The 26,543-nt window shown below is 46.3% G+C and overlaps 1 protein-coding gene across 3 annotated transcripts in view; it reads left to right on the forward strand.

Moving 5' to 3' along the window:
• MAPKBP1 (mitogen-activated protein kinase binding protein 1) overlaps positions 1-26,543 on the forward strand; it is a 55,463-nt gene that overhangs the window by 17,507 nt on the left and 11,413 nt on the right. For 2 of the 3 annotated variants that reach the window (XM_012766491.3, XM_012766493.2), the window contains 11 exons: positions 11,155-11,246; positions 20,889-20,951; positions 21,189-21,246; positions 22,006-22,176; positions 22,560-22,697; positions 22,957-23,139; positions 23,379-23,396; positions 23,744-23,904; positions 25,039-25,228; positions 25,805-25,951; positions 26,170-26,345. In XM_012766491.3, the coding sequence (XP_012621945.2) occupies positions 11,155-11,246; positions 20,889-20,951; positions 21,189-21,246; positions 22,006-22,176; positions 22,560-22,697; positions 22,957-23,139; positions 23,379-23,396; positions 23,744-23,904; positions 25,039-25,228; positions 25,805-25,951; positions 26,170-26,345 (1,397 nt within the window). The remainder of the gene's footprint in view (positions 1-11,154; positions 11,247-20,888; positions 20,952-21,188; positions 21,247-22,005; positions 22,177-22,559; positions 22,698-22,956; positions 23,140-23,378; positions 23,397-23,743; positions 23,905-25,038; positions 25,229-25,804; positions 25,952-26,169; positions 26,346-26,543) is intronic. The other variant, XM_020285971.2, reaches the window with a different exon arrangement.

The raw sequence follows: 26,543 nt of genomic DNA on the forward strand, positions 1-26,543 counted from the left end.
AGGAGGAAGAAAGAAACTGGTGGCAACAAAACATGGCAACAAAAACAGAGATCAGTTTCCTCCCAGTTGCTGGCGTTTCCTTACCAGTTTGAGGTCAGCCAAATCCTAGGTGATGCTGGCCTTTTGTGACTCTGGCCTCTTCTCTTTCTCAAGGAAACAGCCACTCCCATGCCATTGCAGACTCCCCGTGGTTGGCCCTCACACTAAGAAAGGGAAAGCAAATCCTACCAACTTATACTGTGGGTCCAAGCAAGAAGCCCTTCCCGAGCAGGCCATTGTCTTGGCTCCCCAGACTTGTTCTGTCATTGGCTACTGCCCTTTCTCTGGCTCATGGACCCATCAGATCCATGGATTGAGAGAGGGAGAGACCAGAAAAACTTAGAAGGCCCTGTCCAGCATTTGTAGGATCGTATGTTCAGGGGTCCAGGACTGCTTGGGACCCTGTGCTGTGCCACCAATGCTGCTGATGGCTGTGGACTCCAGTCCTTTTCTTGCCTCCTTCACTTCTTTTAGCACGCACATTGACTGTCCATCCCTTCTGGGACCTCTCCCCTTCACTGGCTTCCTTGGTTCTCTTCCTCTTCTAACTGCCTGGCACCTCATCTTCTCCATACTCTGAAAATAGGTATTCCCCAAGGTTCTATCTTCAGTCTCTCTTTCCCTTGCCTGCTTCCCTCTGTCTTTTCCTGTCTCATTGGACTTCCAGTGGTGGTTTTCACCTCCATGTGAATAATTCTTAGATATCTATTTCTAGTCCTGACCTCTCTTCCAAGCATTAATTCCATGTTTATGTTGCTAAATCGAGTGTTCTGTGGTTCCTGGTTATTTAAATATCCTTGAAATGCCTCAGATTCAGCATATCTAAAACAGACATCATCAGTTCCCATCTCCTCTGTCCAGATCCATGTCTTCCTTCTGATCACCTTGTTCTCTATCTCTGAAGTTCAAAATTTGAGTCTTCTTTTTCCTCTAGAGTTGTACAATGCCCAGTTTTGCCAATTGTTTGCTTTGTGGTTTAACCCATCATTTCTTTCTTTCTTTCTTTTTTAAAGGCTGGTCAAGTGTTAACCCATCATTTCTATTCCCACTGTCTTTATGCTGGTCTAGATTCTTATTACTTCTCACCTAAACGATTATAGCAGCCTCCTAATCAGGCTCCCTGCCTGTGTATGTCTTATATACATCATCACCAAAACATAACTTTGATTGTATCCCCTGTTTGAAATCCTTCCATAGGTTTGCAGAGCCTGAAGATTACTCCACTTAGTTTGGCACTCAATGCCCCTCCTGGCCTGGTTGCATTCTACCTCTCCTGACTTAATATTCACCTACACAATCTTTGTTTTTTACCATTGTTCACCTGCTCTCTTATTTCCTGCTACCAGACTTTTGCTCATGCAGCTTCCTCTACTGAGAATTCTTTCAGTCTGTATTTCCACCTGTCAACATCCTATTCCACTGTGAGGCCCAGACCGTATACCATCTCACCTTCTAAGAAACGTTCCTTGTTTTCCTTCCCTGATCCTGTTCAGAATCATTTCTCTTCCTTCTCTTTGAGAACTTTTATGTCTTTCTTTTTTTTTTTTTTTTTTCTTTTATTTTGGACGAGGTTCTGGGGTCCAAAGAGAGGGGGGCCCCAGAAGTCGCCTATGTCTTTCTTATGACCCTCATCACATATTGGATTGTTTCGTAGTAAATCATTCAACTTCCCTAATGGATTTTGAAGGTAGAGGATAGAGTGTATATTCTTCACCTTAAGATCCCCCATAGCATCCCACTGGCTTTCAAAATTTTTTGAGAACAACCTACATTAAGAAATACATTTTAGGCCGGGTGCGGTGGCTCACGCCTGTAATCCTAGCACTCTGGGAGGCCGAGGCGGGCGGATTGCTCGAGGTCAGGAGTTCGAAACCAGCCTGAGCAAGAGCGAGACCCCGTCTCTACTATAAATAGAAAGAAATTAATTGGCCAACTAATATATATATATATAAAAATTAGCCAGGCATGGTGGCACATGCCTGTAGTCCCAGCTACTTGGGAGGCTGAGGCAGAAGGATTACTTGAGCCCAGGAGTTTGAGGTTGCTGTGAGCCAGGCTGACGCCACGGCACTCACTCTAGCCTGTGCAACAAAGTGAGTCTCTGTCTCAAAAAAAAAAAAAAAAAAAAGAAATACATTTTAGGCCAGGCATGGTGGCTCACGGCTGTAATCCTAGCACTCTGGGAGGCTGAGGCGGGAGGATTGCTTGAGCTCAGGAGTTGGAGACCAGCCTGAGTAAGAGCGAGACCCCCGTCTCTGCTATAAATAGAAAGAAATTAGCTGAACAACTAAAAATAGAAAAAGAAATTAGCCAGGCATGGTGGTGCATGCCTGTAGTCCCAGCTACTCGGGAAGCTGAGGCAGGAGGATCGCTTGAGCCCAGGAATTTGAGGTTGCTATGAGCTAGGCTGATGTCACGGCACCCTACCTTGGGCAACACAGTGAAACTCTGTCTCAACAAAAGAGAAATACATTTTATATTGCAACCCAGTAAACACACATACCCCTGAAACAAGTTTCACTATCATTACTTACCCATCACTTGCCGTGTGATCTATTTTTTGTTCTATTTATTTAGTATCATCTAAATAGGTTTCCAGTCCCATTAATGGGTTGCGATCTGCAGGTTGGAAAATGCTGTTATATTTAGTATGAATGAGTAGTCCTGTCTGTTGCCGCTGAGCCACCTGTTTTTTCCATCTACTTTAATGAGAGCCAGAAGAGCACTTAAACATGTGGCTTTATTCTTTCTCTCTTGGGACTAGGCTATTATGAAGTTATATCTTTATCTTATTAAAGTGAGGGATGATTTTGCCTGCCTTCTGTCTCTCTGGCGGACATAATACCGCCCTGCCTAGTTCATACTGGGAGTGGTGGGTATTCAAGCGCTCCCTCACTGTAAGCCTGTAGTAATACTGCCCTCCCGTAGCCTTGCTTCAGAAGAAAGGTGACACCTCTTTCAGGTTGGTATAGGCTTTCTTCTATCTCAACACTTTCCACCTGCCAAAGCAAAAGCTGCGTTACAATGTGGTTATTCTCCCTGTTTCCAGGCTGCATTTTAGATGTGGAGAAGATCACTGTAGAGAACAAAGTGGATGCTCTCTTCTTAGTTCTGAGTTTTCCCTTGTGCATGAAGCAATGTTCCTAGAGCTGTAGATGTATCAGGGTGCCAGATGGCTATAGCAGTTGTGTCTCAAGTCACTGGCCACAAACAATTGCCTGGACTGGTGTGTCTCTTGGGCTGTATTTCATTGACATTTGGGCCTTGAGGGCTTGGAGCTAAAGTTCCTATTAGAACTTTGAACCATATCCTAGACTTTGACAGCTATTTTCTAACAGGGCCTCTTCCCTGCCTCAGTTTCCTCAAATTATGCTTGAGGCCAGAACTCTCACACTACTAGTGGGCTTGCTTCCCCATGTGGAAAGATGCTGTGGTATTCAGGAGGGGTTAGATCATTAGTTCTCAGAGTGTGGTCTGAGAATGCCTGGAGTCCCCAAAACCCTTTTGGAGGTTCATGACATCCTCTCTTTTCCAATTTCATGTACAAATGAGGCCAGATTTTTTTTTTTATATTTCAACTAGTATAACATCAGAACAGATTGAAGGCAGATGCAGATATGAGAATCCAGCTGCCTTCTATTAAGCCAGACATTAAAAAGATTTGCAAAATGTAATACAGTGCTACTCTTCTCAATAATTTTTTTTGCTTTAGATAATAGCGTTATCATTAATAAAAATGTTAATACATAATGGGTTTATTTTTAAGTGAATTAATATGTCACGATGTTTCCCATGTAATTCCAAATATAGTAACTATCAATAGATATAACTTACATAAACAGAAGCTCTTTGGGGTCCTTGATAATTTCTAACAGTATAAAGAGGTCCCAAGACCAAAAAGTTTGAAAATTTCTGGGCTAGGTAATGCTTGGTAAGAAATCACCTCTAAATCTGCATGGCTTAACCAATAGTTTATTTCTTGCTCATTCTACAGATTCAGTGTGGGTCAGCACAGGGGATGTGTTCATCACAGTTACTCATGGGACCCAGGCTGAGAGGCCCATCTCATCTCTGCTGCCATGCTTAGCAGTCAGAAAAAGGGATATGCACAGTGGTTCTTAAAAGTGACTTGTCAGAGCATTATATAAATATGCAGCCTTACAAGCACTTAAGTGAGAAACTAAATCAAATAAAAACACAGATTCTTGAGTTCTTTAAACCCTTTTCCCCCACATTGCTGGGTCAGTGGGTATCAATGAAATGGCTTGAAAATAGAAAAGGAAAGAATGTGAATTATAGAAGGATGTTGCTCATAAAGTCTGGTGCCCCACACCACATCCTTGACCATATCTTTTCTTCCTTTTTAACATTGGCTATGCAATTATTTAAGATATACGGTAAAGACATATGGAATAATAGAGTGAACAATTGTGTGCCCACCATCAACTTAAGAAACAAAATGTTACTTGTACTATTAAACTCCTTTTGTGCTTGTCCTCAGCTGGACAAAGCCTTTCTGTCACAACCAGTTTTAGATACTTGTGGAGAACCACTCTATTGGCCTGAGATACCCCAGTTTTTTCCTGGGCTTTCACTGTTCCTGAAGCCTCTAGGCATTCATTTATTTATTGAATATGTATCAAATGCCCATTATGTGCCAGGCACTGTTTCGAGTGCCAGGGGTACATCAGTGAGGGATGGTGACCTAGGTCCTGTCCTCAAGGAGCTCACATTCTGATGGAGCAGACAGACATTGGACAGAGATATAATCAATGTCCGATTACTACCTGCCTTTGCATGCTATGGTGAAAACTAAGGCTGGGTAAGTTAGATATAGAATGATGGCAGTAAAGCTAGTCTGGAAAGCCTTCTCTAAGGATGAGACCTTTTTTTTTTTTTTGAGACAGAGTCTCACTTTGTTGCCCAGGCTAGAGTGAGTGCCATGGCGTCAGCCTCGCTCACAGCAACCTCAATCTCCTGGGCTCAAGCGATCCTCCTGCCTCAGCCTCCCGAGTAGCTGGGACTACAGGCATGTGCCACCATGCCCGGCCAATTTTTTGTATATATATTTTTAGTTGGTCAATTAATTTCTTTCTATTTTTGGTAGAGACGGGGTCTCGCTCAGGCTGGTTTCGAACTCCTGACCTTGAGCTATCCGCCCGCCTCGGCCTCCCAAAGTGCTAGGATTTTGCGCCCAGCCAGGATGAGACCTTTGAACAAAGGGAATTCGCTGAGGGAAGAGGTTTTTAGTCCAAGGAATACTATATGCAAAGGACCTGAGGCTAGAATCCGCTTAAGGGGCTTAAGGTTGGTAGGGTGGCTGGGGTGGAGTGAGTGAGTGGGAAAGAGTGTAGGAAATGAAGTCCAGAGAGGTAGTCCAGAGGTTATAAGATGTGGGGCCTTTAAAACTGGGTAAAGGCTGGGCGTGGTGGCTCACCTTGTAATCCTAGCACTCTGGGAGGCCAAGGTGGGAGGATTGCTCAAGGTCAGGAGTTCAAAACCAGCCTGAGCAAGAGCGAGACCCCATCTCTACTATAAATAGAAAGAAATTAATTGACCAACTAATATATATATATATAGAAAAAATTAGCTGGGCATGGTGGCGCATGCCTGTAGTCCCAGCTACTCGGGAGGCTGAGGCAGTAGGATTGCTTGAGCCCAGGAGTTTGAGGTTGCTATGAGTTAGGCTGACACCAGGGCACTCATTCTAGCCTGGGGAACAAAGTGAGACTCTGTCTTATACAAACAAACAAAAACCTGGGTAAAGCATTTGGATTTCAGCTTCAGTGAGATGGGAAGCCATTGGAGAGTTCTGAGCAGAGTAATGCTATGATCTCATTTATATTTTTATTTATTTATTTATTTTTTTGAGACACAGTCTCACTTTGTTGCCCAGGCTAGAGTGAGTGCCGTGGTGTCAGCCTAGCTCACAGCAACCTCAAACTCCTGGGCTCAAGCAATCCTGCTGCCTCAGCCTCCCAAGTAGCTGGGATTACAGGCATGTGCCATCATGCCCGGCTAATATTTTCTATATATATTAGTTGGGCAATTAATTTCTATTTATAGTAGAGATGGGTCTCGCTGTTGCTCAGGCTGGTTTCGAACTCCTGACCTCGAGTGATTCGCCTGCCTCAGCCTCCCAGAGTGTTAGGATTATAGGTGTGAGCCACCGCGCCGGGGCTCATTTATATTTTTAAAGAATCACTGTGGTCCGGGGCACGGTGGCTCACACCTGTAATCCTAGCTCTCTGGGAGGCTAAGACGGGTGGATTGCTCAAGGTCAGGAGTTCAAAACCAGCCTGAGCAAGAGCAAGACCCTGTCTCTACTAAAAATAGAAAGAAATTAATTGGACAACTAAAAATATATAGAAAAAATTAGCCGGGCATGGTGGCGCATGCCTGTAGTCCCAGCTATTTGGGAGGCTGAGGCAGAAGGATTGCTTGAGCCCAGGAGTTTGAGGTTGCTGTGAGCTAGGCTGACACCACGACACTCTAACTTGGGCTACAGAGTGAGACTCTGTCTAAAAAAAAAAAGAATCACTGTGACCTGCCATGTTAAGACTATAGGAGGTAAGGCCTGAAGCAGGGAGAATACTTATGGGTTATAGTCCAAGTGAGAGAGAATAGTGACTTGAACTAAGTGGTGCCCTGGTAAATATTTACAGACTGAGAGGGGGAAAAGCCATGATTTATAAGATTTGTAAGCCTTTGCCGATTTCCATGGTGTAAATACTTCCACCATGGTGATTTCAAGGCAACCAATCTGTTACCACTGAATGTGGGAAAAGCTGTGCACAATCAGCATTCAAGAGCCCATGCAAGCCACCTCTAGCACACCACTGATTGAACTTGGGTTCATTTAGCCTGGGGTGTGTTTGCAAGGGGTGTTAAGGTTTGTCTCCATTTTCTAGGGCAGGGTGGAATCGTTACCACCCTTCTGTAAAAAGAAGATAGGGAGAAGGTTATCAGAGAGACAGAGTCAGTTTATGAAATCCATCATGTTGGAGCCTTGCAAAATAAGCCTGGATATTGGAGGCCTTACAGGAGCTCTAGACTCTTGTATCCTTTGAAAGTGAAACTCAGCCCAAAACCTCCCTGCAAACAGGAAGCTGGTTTGAGTTAAGAACATAAAATAAAAACCAGCTGATGCCCCTGAATGTTTTCCCCTGCTCCTCCCCCTCCACAGAGCCAAAGGAAACTGCTTTTTTCCTCCTTGGATAGTTGCTTAGAAAGCCAGAAAAAGCCAAAAGCCATAAATCCTTTGAAAATAGGCCAAGTTTTGAGCCAGTCAAACTCCTGCCTGTGGAGTTTTCCTAGTCCCGGAAGTATGTTCCACTGCTCTGCATCCTAAGAGGAAGATGACTGGGGAACACAAAGGTGCCAGTGAGCAGAGCCTGTGACCTAGGCCTGACAGAAAGAGATGGTCTGTAGCAGGGTTTCCTAAACTAGAGCTTCCAGTCCATTTGTAGGTCATCAGATCCATAAAGTGGGCCATAACTGGAATTATTTTTTAATGAAATATAAGGCTGGGCATGGTGGCTCACACCTGCAATCCCAGTACTTTGGGAGGCTGAGGTGGGAGGATTGCTTGAGGCCAGGAGTTCAAGACCAGCCTAGGCAACATAGCGAGATCCCATCTCTACAAAATAAAAAATAAAAAAATTAGCTAGGTGTGCTGTTGTGCACCTATAGTCCTAGCTACTTGAGAGGCTGAGGCAGGAGGATCACTTGAGCCCAGGAGTTTGAGGTTACAGTGAGCTATGATCATGCCTCTGCACTCTAGCCCGAGCCCCAGAGCAAGACCCCGTCTTAAAAAAAATGGACCCCCTTTTGGCCCAGGGAACCCCAGAAAAACCTTGAGTTACAGGCCATGAGAAGGGAGTTCACACACACCCAGTTATGCCCCCTCCCTTTTGGAGATATTCCTTGTAACAGTAAGATACTAAATCATTAACAGGCCTAAGGCTATTCAAGACAGAGCTTAAACCAGACCTGCAGGCCATCAATTTACTTAACAGGTCACTTAAGTTTTGAAGTTTTGCTAAATGTCTAGTGGCTTATCCCTAATTAACAGACATCTTTAAGTTAAAACATTCCAAGCCTTTCCACTGAGTTTCATTTCTTTAACCAATTACAAGTCAAAGAATCTTTAAACCCACCTATAACCTATAAGCCCCTACTTCCCGCCACTTTTAGATGTCCCACATTTTTAGGCCAAACCAATGTACAACCTATACCTACTGACCTATGATCTTAAGTGTAATTCCTGTATCCATGAATGTATAAGGCCAAATTGTAACCTAGTCACTGAAAGCACATTTTCTCAGTACCTCTTGAGGCAAGGTACTGCAGGCCAGTTACACAGATTTGTCTCAGAATAAACCTCTTTAAATTATTTTACAGAGTTTGGGTTTTTTTTTCATTAGCAGAGTATAATAGAAAATATAGTATGTCACATTTCAGTTTAATGCACATGCACACACATACATGTATGTATATACTGAGTCATGATATAAAATGTTTCTTACTGTGGGTCATGGTAAAGAAACTTGGATAAATTCTGGTCTTTAGGGACTCAGTAACCCATGTCTCCTTCCTGTTTTAGAATGCTGTTGAAAAGTCCTGGCCGGGCGTGGTGGCTCACACCTGTAATCCTAGCTCTCTGGGAGGCTAAGACGGGTGGATTGCTCAAGGTCAGGAGTTCAAAACCAGCCTGAGCAAGAGCAAGACCCCGTCTCTACTATAAATAGAAAGAAATTAATTGGCCAATATATAGAAAAAATTAGCCGGGCATGGTGGCACTTGCCTGTAGTCCCAGCTACTCGAGAGGCTGAGGCAGTAGGATTGCTTGAGCCCAGGAGTTTGAGGTTGCTGTGAGCTAGGCTGGTGCCATGGCACTCACTCTAGCCTGGGCAATAAAGCGAGACTGTCTCAAAAAAAAAAAAAAGTCCAAACTAGTTTCAGAATTAATTCTCCATGGAACTGGATCATCTGCCCACAAAACACCTACCCAAATTCCTGTTAAAGGGAAAGGCAGCTGAGAACCAACTTACTTGGTATAATTCTTGGGACCAACGCTGGAGATTAAGGAAGGGAAGGGATCGGGATCGATGCAAATTTGAATCCAAAGGATTTGCCTTCAATCAGATTTTCTTGAAGAGAATGGGAGTTGAGCAGCCTTTTAGTTCACTGCACTTGATTTTGTGACCTCTCCCATCTATGTGAGTAATGCTAGCCAAGGGCTCCTCTCTCTCTCCTCTGCAGTAGGCAGTGGGCACAGCAGGAATTTTCCTGAGTATCCCCTTCCTTTGAGATAGTTAAAGGCACAGTACCAGGATGAGAGCATGGTGACTTGAAGTGAGTATCCCCTGGACTTTCCCAGGATGATTTTATGCTTTCTAGTCGGTGCCAGGTGACTGGGTTCCAGGGTGTCACTAAACTGAGAAGTATGCAAAGCATAAGTTAGGGTAAACTATCAGAGTGAGACCCTGTCTCTTTAAAAAAAAAAAAAGAATATAGAAAGGATATATAGTGTAGGCTAGAGTAAGTTTAATCCTATCTGAGGTTTAGTGTCTCAGTCTGCAGGGCAATTGGCAAGTTTGGTGCTTGCCAGGTGGCTGTGGGTTGGTGTCCTGTATCTAAACCACTAGTGTATAGAAACATGTTGGAATTCCTTGCCTGCATCCTCAAGAAGCACAGAGACTGTTGGAGACCTTTCTGAGGAGTAGGTTTTAACCATAATGCCCTGTGAGACTCATTTCGGTCTTTGGCTACCACAGGGAATATCCTTTCAACCTAATTCAAACTAAAATGGTCCCCAGAGATAAGGGCTTAAAACAGGTCTTCTAGGAGTACTTTCAGTTCTCTGGTTGGGACAGTAACGTACAGTAAGAGAGAAGGGGAGATCCTAAAACTATCCTGATTGATTCTGGGCTTCCCCTCTCCAGAAACTGGCCTGTACTAGAAGTAGACGTAGACTACCCTGCCACAAGTATGACTACCCTAAAGTGTTTCTGGTTGACATTGCCCTCCTAGGGCCTCTGAGACTCTCCTTGGGATCAGAGTGTTCATAGCAGAGTATTCTCTAGCCTGTTTGCATGGCCATTCTGCATTCAGAAGCCCTGCTTTCTGAGCCAAGCGAGACCAAGGACATCCCTGAGTAGGGCCAGTGCAGGGCCAGTGCAGGGAGTTCAGACAGAGGTTACTGGACCTGGAGCAACAAGTAAGACATTCTGTACCAGAGGGCGAGGTGGAATGACAGGCAAGAGGTTATAGGGAAGTCTCCATCTCACATGGCATCATCTAGCAGAAAGACTAGTGAACTAATTTTGGGTTAGTTCGATATGGGTCCTGGGGGCCGCACACAGTGTGCATTAACAATACTGATGATGAGACAGATGAATGTCTCCTATGGCCATGTGTTCTCAGAATCTCTGAACACTTTTTATGTTTCCCTTTCATCTCTGTGGGAGTTGTGGCTTAATAATAATAATTAGAGTACTCTGAGCATCTGTGCTTTGCAAAACACAGCATTAAGCCATGTTTCTGCCTCCTCGGCTTATAGTCTGTACAAACTGGCAGACATTTGGAAGGTGGAGCCCTTTGATGGAAGGGAAGAATGTGATAGAATGCAAAGGTCAGGGATATTATGAGTCACCTAATTGATACCTAACATTCTTTTAGCTCTTGGTAGGTCAGAGTGGCCTTTCCTTCATGCCTGCCAAAGCATGAAGATCATTGATCTTCCCCGAGTCTCAGAGACCCAAGATCCCAGTCTGCGGACTCGAGGCCCTAACTTGTAAATGGTGCCTTCCTAGATTGGGGGAATGGTTGTCCCTCTGTGGCCATTAGCTGTGTTTTAACCAGTTGCTTTCCTTTCCCATGTTACCAGCAGACTGAGCCCTGCTAAAGGTAGGTGATGCACGCTGTCTTTTTCCCATGTGACCAAGAGACGTGTACCAGAACAGAACCTGGAAAAGTCATAGCACCATTCTCCTGAAGACAAGGGCATCTGGAAAGTAGTCAGTGCTGCAGGATGGCCCTAGGTACCTTCAGAACCTGTTTCCCTAACCTACTGTGTCTATAACATGTCACTTCTCTGTCTTTCTCTAACAGGTGACCTTGGAGAAGGTGCTGGGAATAACAGTTTCTGGAGGCAGAGGACTTGCCTGTGACCCCCGATCAGGTTTAGTTGCCTACCCAGCTGGGTAAGTGCCTTGGAAGAGATCTTGTTGCATGGGAATTTATAACCATGCTAGACCACTTGCGGTGGGCAGGGGTTTTCTAGTATCTTCTATAAGATATATCCAGGTTTGTTTCGGTACCATTTTTGTAAAGGAGATATGAGGCCAGGAAAGGGCTGTTTGTTGGGTGTTGTCCTTGTTGCCATCCTATCCTGCTTTTTGGCCATCCACCCCTGCTTCTCACATATACGGATTCACGCTTTATCTTACATACAGTTCCCAGTACCATCTTCAATAACTACCTTCTAGTCATTTTTAAAAACAGCTGTATTGAGGTGTATTTCACATACTATATAATTCTCCCATTTAAAATACCCAATTCAGTGAGTGGTTTTTAGTACATTTAGTGTTGTGCAACCATCATCACAATCAACTTTGGAACATTTTTACCACCCTGTACCCATTAGCAGTCACTCTCCATTCCCTCCCACCACTAATCTACTTTCTGTCTCCATAAATTTGCCTATTTTGGACATTTCACATAAATGCAATCATATAATACTGTATTTGGCCTTTTGTGACTGGCTTCTTTCACTTAGCATGTTTTCACAGTTAATCCGTGTTGTAGCATGTATCAGTAGTTTATTTCCATTTATGGCTGAATGATATTCTATTGTATGGATATACCACATTTTATCTATTCTTCAGTTGATGAATATCTGGGTTTTTCCACTTTTTAACTATTATAAATAATGTTGCTATGAATATTTATCTGCTCTAGTCACTCTGAGAGAGGTCAATGCCATGGAAGAGAAATAGGAGACTGGAGCTGGTGTTCTTCTTTCTCTTGCTGCCTTTTCACTCCTCTGTTCCTACAAAGGAGGAACCCTAAACCATAGTTTCTTTAGGCTTCTGCAGAAGGCAGAAGGCGTGGGGGCCCTCTTGCTTCTGGTTCTCTCTGTTCCTTTCTGATGGGCACAGTAACACAAAAATGAGAAGGGCCACTGATGTACCTTTCTTTTTTTTGAGACAGAGTCTCACTTTGTTGCCCAGGCTAGAGTGAATGCCTTGGCATCAGCGTAGCTCACAGCAACCTCAAACTCCTGGGCTCAAGCAATCCTGCTGCCTCAGCCTCCCAAGTAGCTGGACTATAGGCATGTACCACCATGCCCGGCTAATTTTTTCTATATATATATTATTTGGCCAATTAATTTCTTTCTACTTATAGTAGAGATAGAGTCTCGCTCTTGTTCAGGCTAGTTTCGAACTCCTGACCTTGAGCAATCCGCCCACCTTGGCCTCCCAGAGTGCTAGGATTACAGGCGTGAGCCACCATGCCCGGCCTGCTGTACCTTTCTTACCCCACCATCAATTTGGCAATGCCTAATTCCCCAATGTAATTTACATAGCAACTTTCATAGTTTTTATACCAGTTACTTTTCTGTGGAACATTGTTACCGAAAGCTTGGCTCTTGTCTCCAAGGCTACATCAGAAGAATGAGGACAAGTGGTTTGAGGAAAAAGGAAGAGAAGTTTATTAATTTGCTGACAAATGAGGAAGATGGGAGACTCTCATCTTGAAGTACCATTGTCCTATCTATAGGCAGAAATACAGAGATTTAAAGGGAGTTTTCAGCACAGTTTTCAGCCATGCTGTTTAACTATAGTTGATGGTCCTGATCAACTCCATCTCTGGGGAAGACAATCTCATGACCTCTGCCAGGACAATTCCTTGAGTAGTAGTACAAAAAAAACAATGAACACTTCCCTGCCCTGCTGATTACTGGCCTGGGGCAGGGATACAGATTTTAATTCCCAAAAAGAGTGGGGGGGGTTGTTTTAAAGAGACAACTCATAAAACATTTTATCCTTTTTCAGGCTGTTCCCTCTGTTACAGTATGTTTATATATATACACACATATATATACACACATATATATACACATATATATATACACCCATATATATAGATATATATAGTTTTTATAGTAGATACATGATTTGCTTAGTTTCATCATCCCATCAGAAAAGTTACCTTTGCCAAGTACACTCATGCCTCACTTAATGACAGAAATATATTCTAAGAAATGTGTCTTTGGGTGATTTCATATAAACATCACAAAAGTTACTTACACAAACCTAGATGGTGTCGCCTGCTACACACCTAGACTATATGGAATGGCCTATTGCTTCTAGGCTGCTAATCTATACAGCATGTTACTGCACTGAGTACTGTAAGCAGTTATAACATAATGGTAAGCATCCGTATCTCTAAACAAACATACCTAAATATAGAAAAGGTACAGTAAAAATATGGCATAAAATTTTTTAAATGATACACTTGGGTACTTACCATGGATGGAACTTGCAGGACTGGAAGTTGCTCTGAGTAAGTCAGTGAGTGGGTGGTGAGTGAATGTGAAGGCCTAGGACATTCCTGTATACAGTTGTAGACTTTGTAACACTGTACACTTAGGCTACATTAAATTTATAAAAAAATTATTTTCTTCAATAACAAATTAACCTTAGCTTACTGTAACTTTATAAACTTAAAAAAAAACTTTTTTTTTTTTTTTGAGACAGAGTCTCGCTTTGTTGCTCAGGCTAGAGTGAGTGCCGTGGCGTCAGCCTAGCTCACAGCAACCTCAAACTCTTGGGCTTAAGCAATCCTACTGCCTCAGCCTCCCGAGTAGCTGGGACTACAGGCACGTGCCAGGCTAATTTTTATATATATATATATTAGTTGGCCAATTAATTTCTTTCTATTTTTTATAGTAGAGACAGGGTCTTGCTCAGGCTGGTTTTGAAATCCTGACCTTGAGCAATCCGCCCGCCTCAGCCTCCCAGAGTGCTAGGATTACAAGCGTGAGCCACCGCGCCCGGCCTAAAAAAAACTTTTTAACTCTTTTGTAATCACACTTAAAGTGCACATTGTACAGTTGCATAAAAATATTTTCTTTATATCCTTATTCTACAACCTTTTCTCTGTTTAAAAATTTTTTTATTTTTATTTTTTTACTTTTTAAACATTTTGTTCAAAATTAAGACACAAACACACACATTACTTGGGCCTGCACAGGGTCAGGATCATCAAGACATCACTAGACAACAGGAATTTTTTAGTTCTATTATAGGACCATTGTTTTTGACCAAAACATCATTATATAGCATATTACTATACTTATTCTGTGCCAGGCACTTTTAAAGCACTTTACACAAATTATTTAATACTCAGAGCAACTCTATGAGGTTGGTACTATTAATATTATCACCATCCCCCCCCATATTTTAAAGGAGGAAACAGATTCTAAGAGGTTAAGCAGTCACATAGCTAGTGTCCATATTGGGGTTCTAACCCAGGTAGTCTAACTATAGAGCTCTGGCTCTTAAAATGGCCTGGGGTGGGGGAACATCAGACTTTCTGTTGTTGTTTTTTTTTTTTTTTTTTTTGAGACAGAGTCTCACTTTGTTGCCCAGGCTAGAGTGAGTGCCGTGGCGTCAGCCTAGCTCACAGCAACCTCAAACTCCTGGGCTCAAGCAATCCTCCTGCCTCAGCCTCCCAAGTAGCTGGGACTACAGGCATGCGCCACCATGCCCGGCTTTTTTTTTTTTTTCTATATGTATTAGTTGGCCAATTAATTTCTTTCTATTTATAGTAGAGACGGGGTCTCGCTCTTGCTCAGGCTGGTTTCGAACTCCTGACCTCGAGCAATCCACCCGCCTCGGCCTCCCAGAGAGCTAGGATTACAGGCGTGAGCCACCGCGCCCGGCCTGTTGTTGTTTTTTTTTTGAGATAGAGTCTCACTGTTGCCTGGGCTAGACTGCTGGTCAGCCTAGCTCACAGCAACCTCAAATTCCTGAGATCAAGCAATCCTTCTGCCTCAGTCTCCCTAGTAGCTGGGACTACAGGCATGTACTACCATGCCTGGCTAATTTTTTCTACATATTTTTAGTTGGTCAATTAATTTCTTTCACTTTTTAGTAGAGGTTAGTAGGGGTCTTGCTCTTGCTCAGGCTGGTTTTGAAGTCCTGACCTTTTATGTTCCTCCCGCCTTGGCCTCCCAGAGTGCTAGGATTACAGGCGTGAGCCACAGTGCCCAGCCTCTGTTCTTTCTTTCTTTATTTATTTATTTTATGTCCAATTTTTAAAAGCTGCTTTTCTTCTAAGCTACCTACTTGCCATTTAAATGAGAAAAGTCTAATGTGTGGGTAGCTCAGTCTGTGCTGGGGAGACTTCTGCCCCTGGGTTGGGAGTCAACTCTGCTGAGTGGCCCTCTGGTGTTTAAGGTCTGTGGTGGGGGTACACTGAAAGTTGCACTGGCTCTGCCTGGGGCAGGCTGGGCTGGCCTCTGTCTCCCCTTTTAGAAACCAGTTTATGGAGGACTTCTTTTGCAGGATAGCTTTGTGCAGCTTGCCTCAGGGGAATTCCACTCATTCCTGCCTTGGCCTGGGAAAGCCAGGTTCCTTCTTTTTGGAGGTGGGGCTGGATGTAGGATGGGCAGGAAAGGCCTGGGGTGCTGGTTGGTGCTTGCTGAGCCCTGTGTCCCTGCCCTGGGTAGTGTGGAGTTCTGCTCCCCACTTCCCTGCACACCCCCGGCTCCGAGGCCTGGCGCCTTTAAGGGTGTGTGCTTGTGTTTATGCGCAGGACCCACCCCGGTGCCTGTGCCTGGGAGTCATTATCCTAGGTGGTGTATGGAGGCTTTTTCCTAAGTGTGCTTTGCTTGGTTTAGGCCAGCCCTAGGCAGTGCCCTGATCTGTTACCTGACCTTTTGATTTTTTTAGAACTTAATGTTCCCTTGTTGCAAATAGCTTTTCTTGGGGTGTTTTAGTTTTGTTCTGTGCTGGAGCTCCCTGATGTGCTCCTGGGGTATCTGGGGGCCTCTAAAGTCTATGTGAGCCCAAGCAGGCTCTTTTCCTCCCTCCTTATCTTCCTTCTCTTTCTATCTGGCAAGCCTAACACCACCCCAACCCCCCACTGTCTTGTTTCTACTGAGCTTGTTCCTCTAGGAGCCAGCTCAGGTATCCTAGAAACAAGAAGAGAAACAAAACTCAGAGAATTCTCCCAGAGGCCTAGAAGCAAATATCAAACCAAAACAAAGTTTTCTGAAAGGAAATGAAACAGCTCAGGGAAGGAGGGGTGGGTAGTGTTTGTCAGGCAGAGGTGGGTTGAAACTCTAGGCCAAGAGTGTGGAGCCTCAGTTTTGGTGGCCACTGCATCTCCTCTTGTCCAAAGGGAGTTCTCTCTTTGCTGTTGTTTCCCAATAGGAAGCCCACCCCTCACCTGTCACACTTTAAGCCCCCCTACCTTAGGAGCCAGACTGGTCCCCAGACAGCTCTTTAAGGGACTCAATTTAGTTGAACATCCTTAATTGAGTTAGGCCCTTTCCCTACCTGGCTTGGTGGAGGGTTCAGGAGCTTTAGATCCCAGCACAGCCCCTGTTGCCAGCGTGGAGCCAGTCAGTCCTCAGAATGGGCTTCTTTTGGCCCCCACTGCTGGAGCACCTGGGTGAGGGCTCTGGGCAGAGCTGCTCCTTGCTCACTGGAGTGGGAAGTGCCCTAGCAAGGTCACTGGGCCAGCAGCTAAGAGAGCAGCAGCTAAGAGAGACCTCTTGGTTGCTTCAAGTGGGGAGGAGAAGAGGGAAACTTTTCCATCTACTCAGCCCATGTTGGAATATATGTTAAGATCCTTACCTTCAAAGCATTAGATAGGATGTGAAGTCACAGAGACTCCTCCTGAACTGTGTTCTAGTGACATCTGAGCTGAAGGAACACAGTGCTACCTTCTTACTCTGTGGAGCAAGCCCTGCATGGGTGTTCGTGGGGACAATGGAGAGACCAGATAGACCTGAGGGGAAAGAAGGCTTGGATTTGGTGCCCTGGTAGAATCATACACAGAAACACGCATAAGCATCAGTCCCCTCAGTGCCTTTTCTCCTGGTTTCCCTGTGTATCTCACACCTGAAACCAGGACCCCTTAGTTCTTCTCTAAATAGTTTGTCCATCTATGCATTCATTCAATTGTTCAGCAGATATTTGTTGAAAACCTGCTCTGGTCCAGACACCAGGGATACAGCAGTGAGTAAGACAGACAGGGTTCCTGCTTTGGGGGGGTTTAGGTTCAAGAAGGGCAAACAGACAATAAGCATGCAATCAAATAAGTGAGCAAGATAATGTCTGAGAGTGATAAGTGTTCTGGAAAATAAAACAGGGTGATATACAGAGGTAGCAATCTCATGTGTAAAGATAGACTCCATCCTTCAAAACTAAATTATATGGAATACTGCAAGTTGATGTGTGCTTTGGAAAAAGTATAAGCAATAGCAGTGAAGGGTAATAGGGACTGTGGTGGGTGTGGGGTTATAATGGTAAATAGGGCTGGAGGGTCACATGTGAGCAAGGCTGGAAGGACTTTCAGTAAACCTCTGTGAGTCACCCTCTGATTTTACCTGGTCAGAAAGAAGAAATTCAAAGTCACAGGATCTCCAGTTGAACCTTCTGCATCCTATTCCCTATATGTGCTGCACCATTTATAGCTCATCCCAGGGTTCATTTGGCTCAGCCTTTGGAGGGTGGGGAATGGCAGGAGGTAGATTCTGTGAGGTTGCTGGGCTCTCTGTGATGGCAGCAGGCCTGGGCCTGTGCATAGATGGGGGATGTTAAGGGCTTGCCCCTTTCTGGGCTGTGGGCCCAGCACCTGGCACTAGTGCTCCACAACGTGACTCCTCCAAGCTGAGGCCTGGAGGAACTGAGGCCTTAATCTTCTCCCTGCAAGAGTGAGCAATCTCTCTGCACCCTCAGGTTCTGAGTTACGGGACTCAGCTGCTTGGCCCAGCCCAGCCCTTGTCATGTGGAAGATTTCAGCCAGCACTGCTGCAAGGGCTTGCCCTCCTGGGCAGGGTCAGGAAACGTGGAGGTGGAGGGCCAAAAATTGATGCAAGCTCTGCCCCACCCTTCCCTCCCTAACTGACTCGGGAACTGCTCAAAGTTTACTGAGAAGACTGAGGAGGCTCCTTAGTGTTTTTAAGAACAGGTCCTCCTTGGACATTCTGCTCTCACTTCGACATCTGCATGATTATCCCCATACATGGAGCTCTGACCCTGAGTTGGCCTCTGTCTTTTTCTGTGTTGGATAGTTTCTAAATTTAAATAATTAGTAAAGTTTTCAGCTCAGGACCTACCTCTGTGTGACTGCCTCCCTTGCTTCGCGCTTGCATCCATACCTGATACTTTCTTAGACTCTCTGGGGGGAAGGGGAATGTTAGAGAAGGAGGAGTTTGCCTCATCTGCCTCTAGGCAGTCATCTTTCTGTCTACATTGTGTTTTACACACACACACACACACACACACACACACACACACACAGACTTCACCATCCTCCTTCCACCACGGAGTTGAGTTGAGGAGGAGGAGGAAACAGAGGCTGTTGTGTCCCTGAGAAGACTCAGTTTGTACACAGTGACTTGGACAGTGTTTTCAGCAGTCTGATGCACTGCCCTTTAAAGGCCACAGTGCTGCTTCGGGATGATGAATTTAAGGGCAAACTCACAAGCTTACAGAGCCTACTTTTTCTGGATTTGGAATATGGTTGGCTGGATTATACACTGGGTCAATTCTATCAGATCAACTTTCGGCTGAAGTCCTTTGCCATGGTTCATCTGTAACTAATCAGAAAGCTAGGTAACCTGTACCCAAGTCAGACTAGTAGCCTTTGCTAGAGAGATGAGCCTGTAGAGGGCCTCAGCAGGTTAGCACAGATTGTAATAAAAGGGTCAGAAAACATCATTTAGCCACTGAAAACTTATTGGGCTCTAAATTCATGATGATGCTGAGCCTGGGGGTATTATATTTCATATACTGCATAAAGTATTAAAATCTAAATATCTGAGTCTACAGACCTAGAATTATAACTGCTGTAATTTTCATGTGCCTCTTCAGGAGTGATGAGTTTCCAAAGCCTTGTTTTGTCTTTTTTTTTTTTTTTTTTTTTTGAGACAGAGTCTCACTCTGTTGCCCGGGCTGAGTGCCATGGTGTCAGCCTAGCTCACAGCAACCTCAAACTCCTGGGCTCAAACAATCCTTCTGCCTCAGCCTCCCGAGTAGCTGGGACTATAAGCATGTGCCACCATGCCCAGCTAATTTTTCTATGTATTTTTGGTGGGTCAATTAATTTCTTTCTATTTTTAATAGAGATGGGGTCTTGCTCTTGCTCAGGCTGGTTTTGAACTCCTGACCTTGAGCAATCCACCTGCCTCGGCCTCCCAGGGTGTTAGGATTACAGGCGTGAGCCACCGTGCCCGGCCATGCCATATTTTTAAAAACCCTCCTGACCATGGCATTCTAGAAGGGAAAGCAGGAGACTGGAAGTGTAAAAAGAGAAAGGAGAAAGGAACAAGGAGAAGGAAACGGGGAGAGGAGAAAGAAAATCGTGAGGAGGGGTTGGGGGGTTTAGAGGAGAAGATGGTGGGACTCAGGAATTCCACAGTTGTTGGTCAGCCTGGCAGTTCTGGGCATATTTGGTCACATCGAGGTCCCAGTGCTCCCAGGGAAGATGAGCTGGGGAATTGCCTTACTGAGCCCAAGATGCTGAACACTCACTAGCAACTTACACCCACCGCCTTCAAGTTTCCAGCCAGTAGTGGGCTTCCCACTAAAGAAGGCTGGGTCTGGGGGAAACTGCAATCTGCTCATTTTCTCCTCCTCCCCTTTCCTGGTGTCACGGCCTCCAGGCTTGCTCTTGGTAGCTAGTTCCAGCGTTAGTGAAGAGGTGAGGCAAAGGGGCAATGGGACGAGGGCCTGCTGGTAGCCAAGCTACCGAGAGTACTGCCTGGCTGGCAGTTCCTGTCTTCTTGCCCCGATTCCTGCCACCCAGTTTCCTTCTCTGGAAAGCCAGTCAGGACCTGCCCCCATCCAGCAACTTTGTTGCTTGGCCGGAGAAGTTGTCCTTGCCTTCTCTGCAAGGCAGGCAGAGTGCCTAGTTGTCTCCTTCCGTCAGTGTGGAGGGTTCTTCTTAGACTCCTTGGGCCCAAGGACTCTCAGGATAGGGCCTAGAAGCTCTGTGGCACTGTGCGACTTTCCCAGGCCCTCTCAGGCTGGCTTTGCACCCCCACCCCGTCTTACTGAGCCTCTCTGTAATTCTGCACCCCTTCATGGCCTTGTCTCAGCCAGTTCCTCATCTAACATGTGGAGGGTGAAGGGTGCCAGCCCCTGCCAAGTACACACATGAGCATACACGTGAGTGGCCTCACCTCTCCTGAGAGCACAAATGCTTGACACATATGTGGCCCCAAGCCATCAAACGTGCTATACACCTGAGGCCTGCTTTGTCCAAATCACATTTATTCTTCCCTCCTGCACCCACTCCTGGGGTACGCGCAAGGCTTGTGTTCCTACTGCCCTTTGTGGGTATGACCAGAGATAGGGCTGCTGTGTCTGGGCCTGGTGGGGATCGGCTTCTAGGGAGCCCTTTCACCTTCATGGGGCTACAAGGACAGGCCCTCTCTGGTGGGGAAAGAAGCAGGAGCGGGTTGCCGGGAGAAAGCAGTACAGCCTCCCTAAGTTTGCGCAACTCAGCTCCGTCTGCTGGATGACCAGAAGTGTCAGGTGGCCTGGGGGCTCCTGGGAGAGCTGTCTTTGGTGCTAACCTTATTGTCTCACTCATCTCCTCAGGTGTGTGGTTGTGTTGTTCAACCCCCGGAAACACAAACAGCACCATATCCTCAACAGTTCCAGGTAAATGGGCCTGGGCCCTCAAGGAGTACCTCTTCTTCCTCCTGCAGGCTGTGAGCAGGGCACTGTCTGGGGTCTCTGTGGCTTTGGAGGCTGGGACCTGGTTGGGCCCCAGAGTTAAATAGAGAAGTGCTACCAATGCCATTGGTATCTGATTCTCCCCTCTTTTGAGAAATTGTGAAGGGGCTGGGCTTAGGCCAGGCTGCCAGGGCCCCTCTGAACCTGCCCCATCTCTTGTAGGAAAACCATCACTGCCCTTGCCTTCTCCCCTGATGGCAAGTACTTGGTCACTGGAGAGGTGAGTGAGTAGCGGGGTGTGGGGGGGGGCAGTACTGGAAAGAGGGTAGGTGGCTTGGCCTCAGCAGAGAGCTATAGTCATAGGTGTCATTAGGGCTGCTTTCATTGTGGCTTTCTAAACAAATGCCAAATCCTGGGTTTTGTTATACCTTAAAACAGTGGCTCTTAAGCTTTAGTGTGCATCAGAATCACCTGGAGGGTTTGTTAAAGTAAACATTGCTGGGCCTGTCCCCAGAGTTTCTCATTCTATAGGTTTGGGATGGGGCCCCCAAATTTGCATTTGTAACTAGTACCGAGGTAACGCTGCTGCTGCTGGTTAGGGAGGCACACTTTGAAAACCACTGCTTTAAATTATTCCTTATCCCTGGAGGCCCCCTGCTGGGCACACCAGGAGCACCTCTGCCCTTGGGTGCTCTGTTGCAGTGAGGCAGTGGAGCAGAGACAGATATGGCAGTGGTTTTCAACCTTGGCTGCCTGTCACAGTCACTCAGGAGCTTTGAACAAACACGGAGGTACAGACCCAAACGCAGACATACTGAATAACATCTGGGGCCACTTTCTCTCTGGTAGTCATTGTTGTCCTCAGCTGTTTATCATGTTTCCTGTACACCTTGCCCTGTATAGCACCTTGCTCTTGACTTTTGGCCAGAGGTCACTAGAGAGACGATATCTGGTAGCCGAGGAGGCAAGCCCCCATGCTGAATGGCTAAGGGATACTGTAAGCCTGTGGTCTTCACTTCCAATTTTTGCCTCCTTGCAGAGTGGGCACATGCCTGCCGTGCGGGTTTGGGACGTGGCTGAGCATAGTCAGGTGGCAGAGCTGCAAGAGCATAAATATGGGGTGGCTTGTGTGGCCTTCTCCCCTAGCGCCAAGTACATCGTCTCCGTGGGCTACCAGCATGACATGATTGTCAACGTTTGGGCCTGGAAGGTGAGTGGGCTGGGTGGGATGGTCTGGCAGCCTCACGGGGGTACAGCTGTCAGCTGGGGAGTCAGGAAGCTGCCTACCTGAGCTGCTTCACTCCATCCTCTGTCTCATTCTAGAAATTATTTGAAAGAAAAGAGCAACTGTATAGCCAAGCATGTTGGCAGAAGGGCTAACTTTATGCCTTCAAGTACCTCTAGAGGAAATGAATCTTTTCAACTCCCTTGAGAAAGGGATTCTTTCCTCACCCTTCTTTTTCTGACCAGTAAATCCTGGAAAGGAACATTTTTTTTTCAACTACAAATTCTTTCTAACCCTCCTCCATTTTCTGAGCCTTTTCTTAGCCCCAAGAGGCACAGCCTTGATTCTCCCATGGGCTTTCTCCCCAGAAAAACATTGTGGTGGCCTCCAACAAGGTATCCAGTCGAGTAACAGCAGTGTCCTTCTCTGAAGATTGCAGCTACTTTGTCACTGCAGGCAACCGGCACATCAAATTCTGGTATCTTGATGACAGCAAGACGTCAAAGGTGAGGTGCTGAGGCTGAAAGTAGCCACCAGGGTGTGGGGCTGCTCTGCCCACCCCAGGAGACTCTGCTCCACTTGGGCCTCTCTCTGCGTTCTCAGCAGTCATGTGGAAGTTTTGGGTGAGCCAGATGCTGTCTGGGCTGAGGAGCAGTCTCAAAGAGCAAGGAGGGCTTGAGGCCTCCTCTCCTCTCCTCCTAGGTCCTGGTTTCCAGGGAGAGGCTCTGGGGTGGGTAGATGGATAACAGTTGTGTGTCTCCACAGGTGAATGCCACCGTGCCCCTGCTGGGCCGCTCAGGGCTGCTGGGGGAACTACGGAACAACCTGTTCACTGATGTGGCCTGTGGCCGAGGAAAGAAGGCAGATAGCACTTTCTGCATCACGTCCTCTGGGCTGCTGTGCGAATTTAGTGATCGGAGACTTTTGGACAAGTGGGTGGAGCTGAGAGTAAGTACCTCTGTCCTTTGGGGTGGGGACTACCCATGTCTCAGCTCAGCGGTGAGTGGGTTCTTGGCACTCCAGACTAGGGGATGGGCCCTCATGCATGCAAGAGGGGATCCCAGGAGAAAGAAACTTGGGGTAGCTAGAGCTTGGCCCAGTTCCATCCTTTGGTGGTCTGTATAACTGCCTCCTCTCTGCTCTTTCTCTCTCTGTCTCTCTTTCCCCTGCTTTCCTCTTCTGCTAAGAACACAGACAGCTTCACAGTAAGTGGTGCCTATATCTTCCTCTCTGTCTCATGCTATTTCTTTCTCTTTGCTGATTTTTCCTACTTTATCCTCTTTGCTAAATCCTCCAGTGCCTTAGAAAGGTGCCTTATTCCCATCCCCCAACTGCACAGGGCTGTTGGCCCTCTGGCCACCTGCTGCTAGAGGGAGGGACATCTCTAGATGACAGCTGAGGGGCTCAGCACAGAGCAGCTGGGCTGCTTTTCCCTTGCCCTCGCCTTGGCTGGTCTCTCCTCTTGGCAGGTGACTTGATGAGAGGTTGGGGAGGAGGAGATAAGACTAAGTGAGCAGGTGGCCCATGCTGACCTGAGCTACTCTGCCCACAGACCACAGTGGCCCACTGCATCTCTGTGAGCCAAGACTACATCTTCTGTGGCTGTGCTGATGGCACCGTGCGCCTTTTCAACCCCTCTAACCTGCACTTCCTTAGCACCCTACCCCGACCCCATGCCCTGGGGACAGACATTGCCAGCATCACTGAGGCCAGGTGAGCTATATGGGCCCCTACTGTGGTACTCACTTCCTCCATTCAGAGACTATACCCTGTGGCTAGCCTTTAGGGAACAAGATAAAGAGTATATTAATGACCCAAAGATTACCAGAAATACCTCTGAGACAAACAAATTTGGGTTTATTGGTATTTGTTGCAACCAAGGGGACTATACACCATGGAGAACTGTGGGGGTTCTCCATGTAAGTGGGGGTTAGGAGGGGCTTATTGTTTGGGCTTGCATTAGGTGATTTTAGGAGTGGTTCAAGGGATCAAAGTGTAGCTCTGGTTGGATGCTGTCAGGAAGTGGGGACAGTTCTACAGTTGAACATCTTGATAATTTTTATCTCCAAGGTGAAGGAAAGGTGTGAGGCTAAAGCTATTAATTTTTTATTTATTTATTTATTTATTTTTTTTTTTGAGACAGAGTCTCGCTTTGTTGCACAGGCTAGAGTGAGTGCCGTGGCGTCAGCCTAGCTCACAGCAACCTCAAACTCCTGGGCTCAAGCAATCCTGCTGCCTCAGCCTCCCGAGTAGCTGGGACTACAGGCATGCGCCACCAAGCCCGGCTAATTTTATATATATATATTAGTTGGCCAATTAATTTCTTTCTATTTATAGTAGAGACGGGGTCTTGCTCTTGCTCAGGCTGGTTTCGAACTCCTGACCTCGAGCAATCCGCCCGCCTGGGCCTCCCAGAGTGCTAGGATTACAGGCTTGAGCCACCGCGCCCGGCCTAAAGCTATTAATTGGTAAAGAAGCAGTCTTCAACCTTGTCGATGGGAAAGGGTGATGTTTGGTCATTTTTGTGGTTTACATGATGATCTTGTTTTTATCTGTGCACAGAGGGGTCTTGTTTTTGTTTTGCCCCATCATAGCACAGACCCATCTTGTCTGACATTGGTACTCTGTGAAATTGTGCTTATCGGGAGAACACCATGGCCCAGCAGCCAGTGCTGGGTCACTCCCAGCTGATAGCTATTAGTGGCTGCTTTTGTCTTTCTGAAGCTACTGCTTCCCAACCTGCAGGTCTGGAGAGGGCTCCCCATGCTCTGCTCCTTTCATTGTGGGTTGGCTTCTGTTTTTACTCCCTTAAATCTCACCAGTTTTCCCCGTCTTCTGTCCCTACAGTCGCCTCTTCTCTGGAGTGGCCAATGCCAGGTATCCAGACACCATTGCCTTGACCTTTGATCCTACTAATCAGTGGCTGTCTTGTGTGTATAACGACCACAGCATTTATGTTTGGGACGTGAGAGATCCCAAGAAAGTGGGCAAGGTGTACTCGGCTCTGTACCATTCCTCCTGCGTCTGGAGTGTGGAGGTATGAGGGCGGGGCTGGTTGGCTGGATACTGACCAGGTTTGCTGGGATAGCATTGTGAGGACAAAAAGTAGGGAACCCCAGGTGTAATCATATGTTCCTGCTGCTTCCCTCCTTCTCCAGTGATATCCCTGTGATGTGTCCTGGGGATTGAGCTTGAATTTTTGGTGCTTAAACATCTCAGGCTTCTTCCAATGTGCCCCAGGAGGAGCCCAGGAGGAGTTTTGCCTCATCCTGGGCTCAGTGATCTTAGAGAAGTTACTGAGCTTGCCTGAGTCTCTGTTTCCTCAGCTATAAAATGCTGTACCTAATTCATGTAATTGTTGTAAGAATAAACTGAAATAATGTAAGTGGGAGACATAGAAGAGTGCCTGGTACATAGTAGGTGCTTGGTTAATGTGCTTTCCCTTGGCATTTATGAAGAGTACCTAACAGTCCTTGCCTGCCTACTATGTGACAGGCACTGGGCTAAGTCTTGGCCAGTATACTCTTTTTCATCTCATTCCCTTCCATCTCCTTGGGCAGGCAAAGGACTGCTCCCTACATGGAACCTAATTCTGTCCTCTCTGCCCTTTCAGGTCTACCCTGAGGTGAAGGACAGTAACCAGGCCTGCCTGCCCCCCAGTTCCTTCATTACCTGTTCCTCAGACAACACCATCCGCCTGTGGAACACAGAAAGCTCTGGAGTACATGGCTCCACCCTGCACCGAAACATCCTCAGCAATGTGAGCCCTAAGCTTTGGGGCCCCCACTTCATCCTTAGTACCCCTATCCCCACAGCTTTCGCACCTTGTTCTCAGGAACAAGTGCCCAGACCTTGATCTTCCCGCCCTTACTTGGCTGGGCTCTACAAGCCAAGTGTTTATCTTGCCCAGCTTTCTCTCCCCGGCAACTCTGCTGGGTCAGGCCTGCCTCATCTACCTCTTCTGACTTGTTCCATCAGGACCTCATTAAGATCATCTATGTGGATGGGAACACTCAGGCCCTGCTGGACACTGAGCTGCCTGGAGGAGACAAAGCTGATGGGTCCCTGGTAGATCCCCGTGTGGGCATCCGCTCTGTGTGTATCAGGCCCAATGGACAGCATCTAGCTTCAGGGGACCGTATGGGCACACTTAGGTAATGCCAGACCTGGAGTGGGTACCAACTGCCTCCCATGGTGCAGGCTGGGTAGTTAGCCCAAGGTCAGCTTTAGGAAGGTTTAGCTCAGAAAGGTTGGGGAATAAGAAATTTATTTACATTGGAAAGATAATAACTTTATCATGAAGAAACCCAACAGAAATCATCTTAACTAAGGGATTAAGGTTAACAGCTTCA

This window comes from Microcebus murinus, chromosome 6, assembly GCF_040939455.1.
Source record: "Microcebus murinus isolate Inina chromosome 6, M.murinus_Inina_mat1.0, whole genome shotgun sequence".
NCBI lineage: Eukaryota > Metazoa > Chordata > Mammalia > Primates > Cheirogaleidae > Microcebus > Microcebus murinus.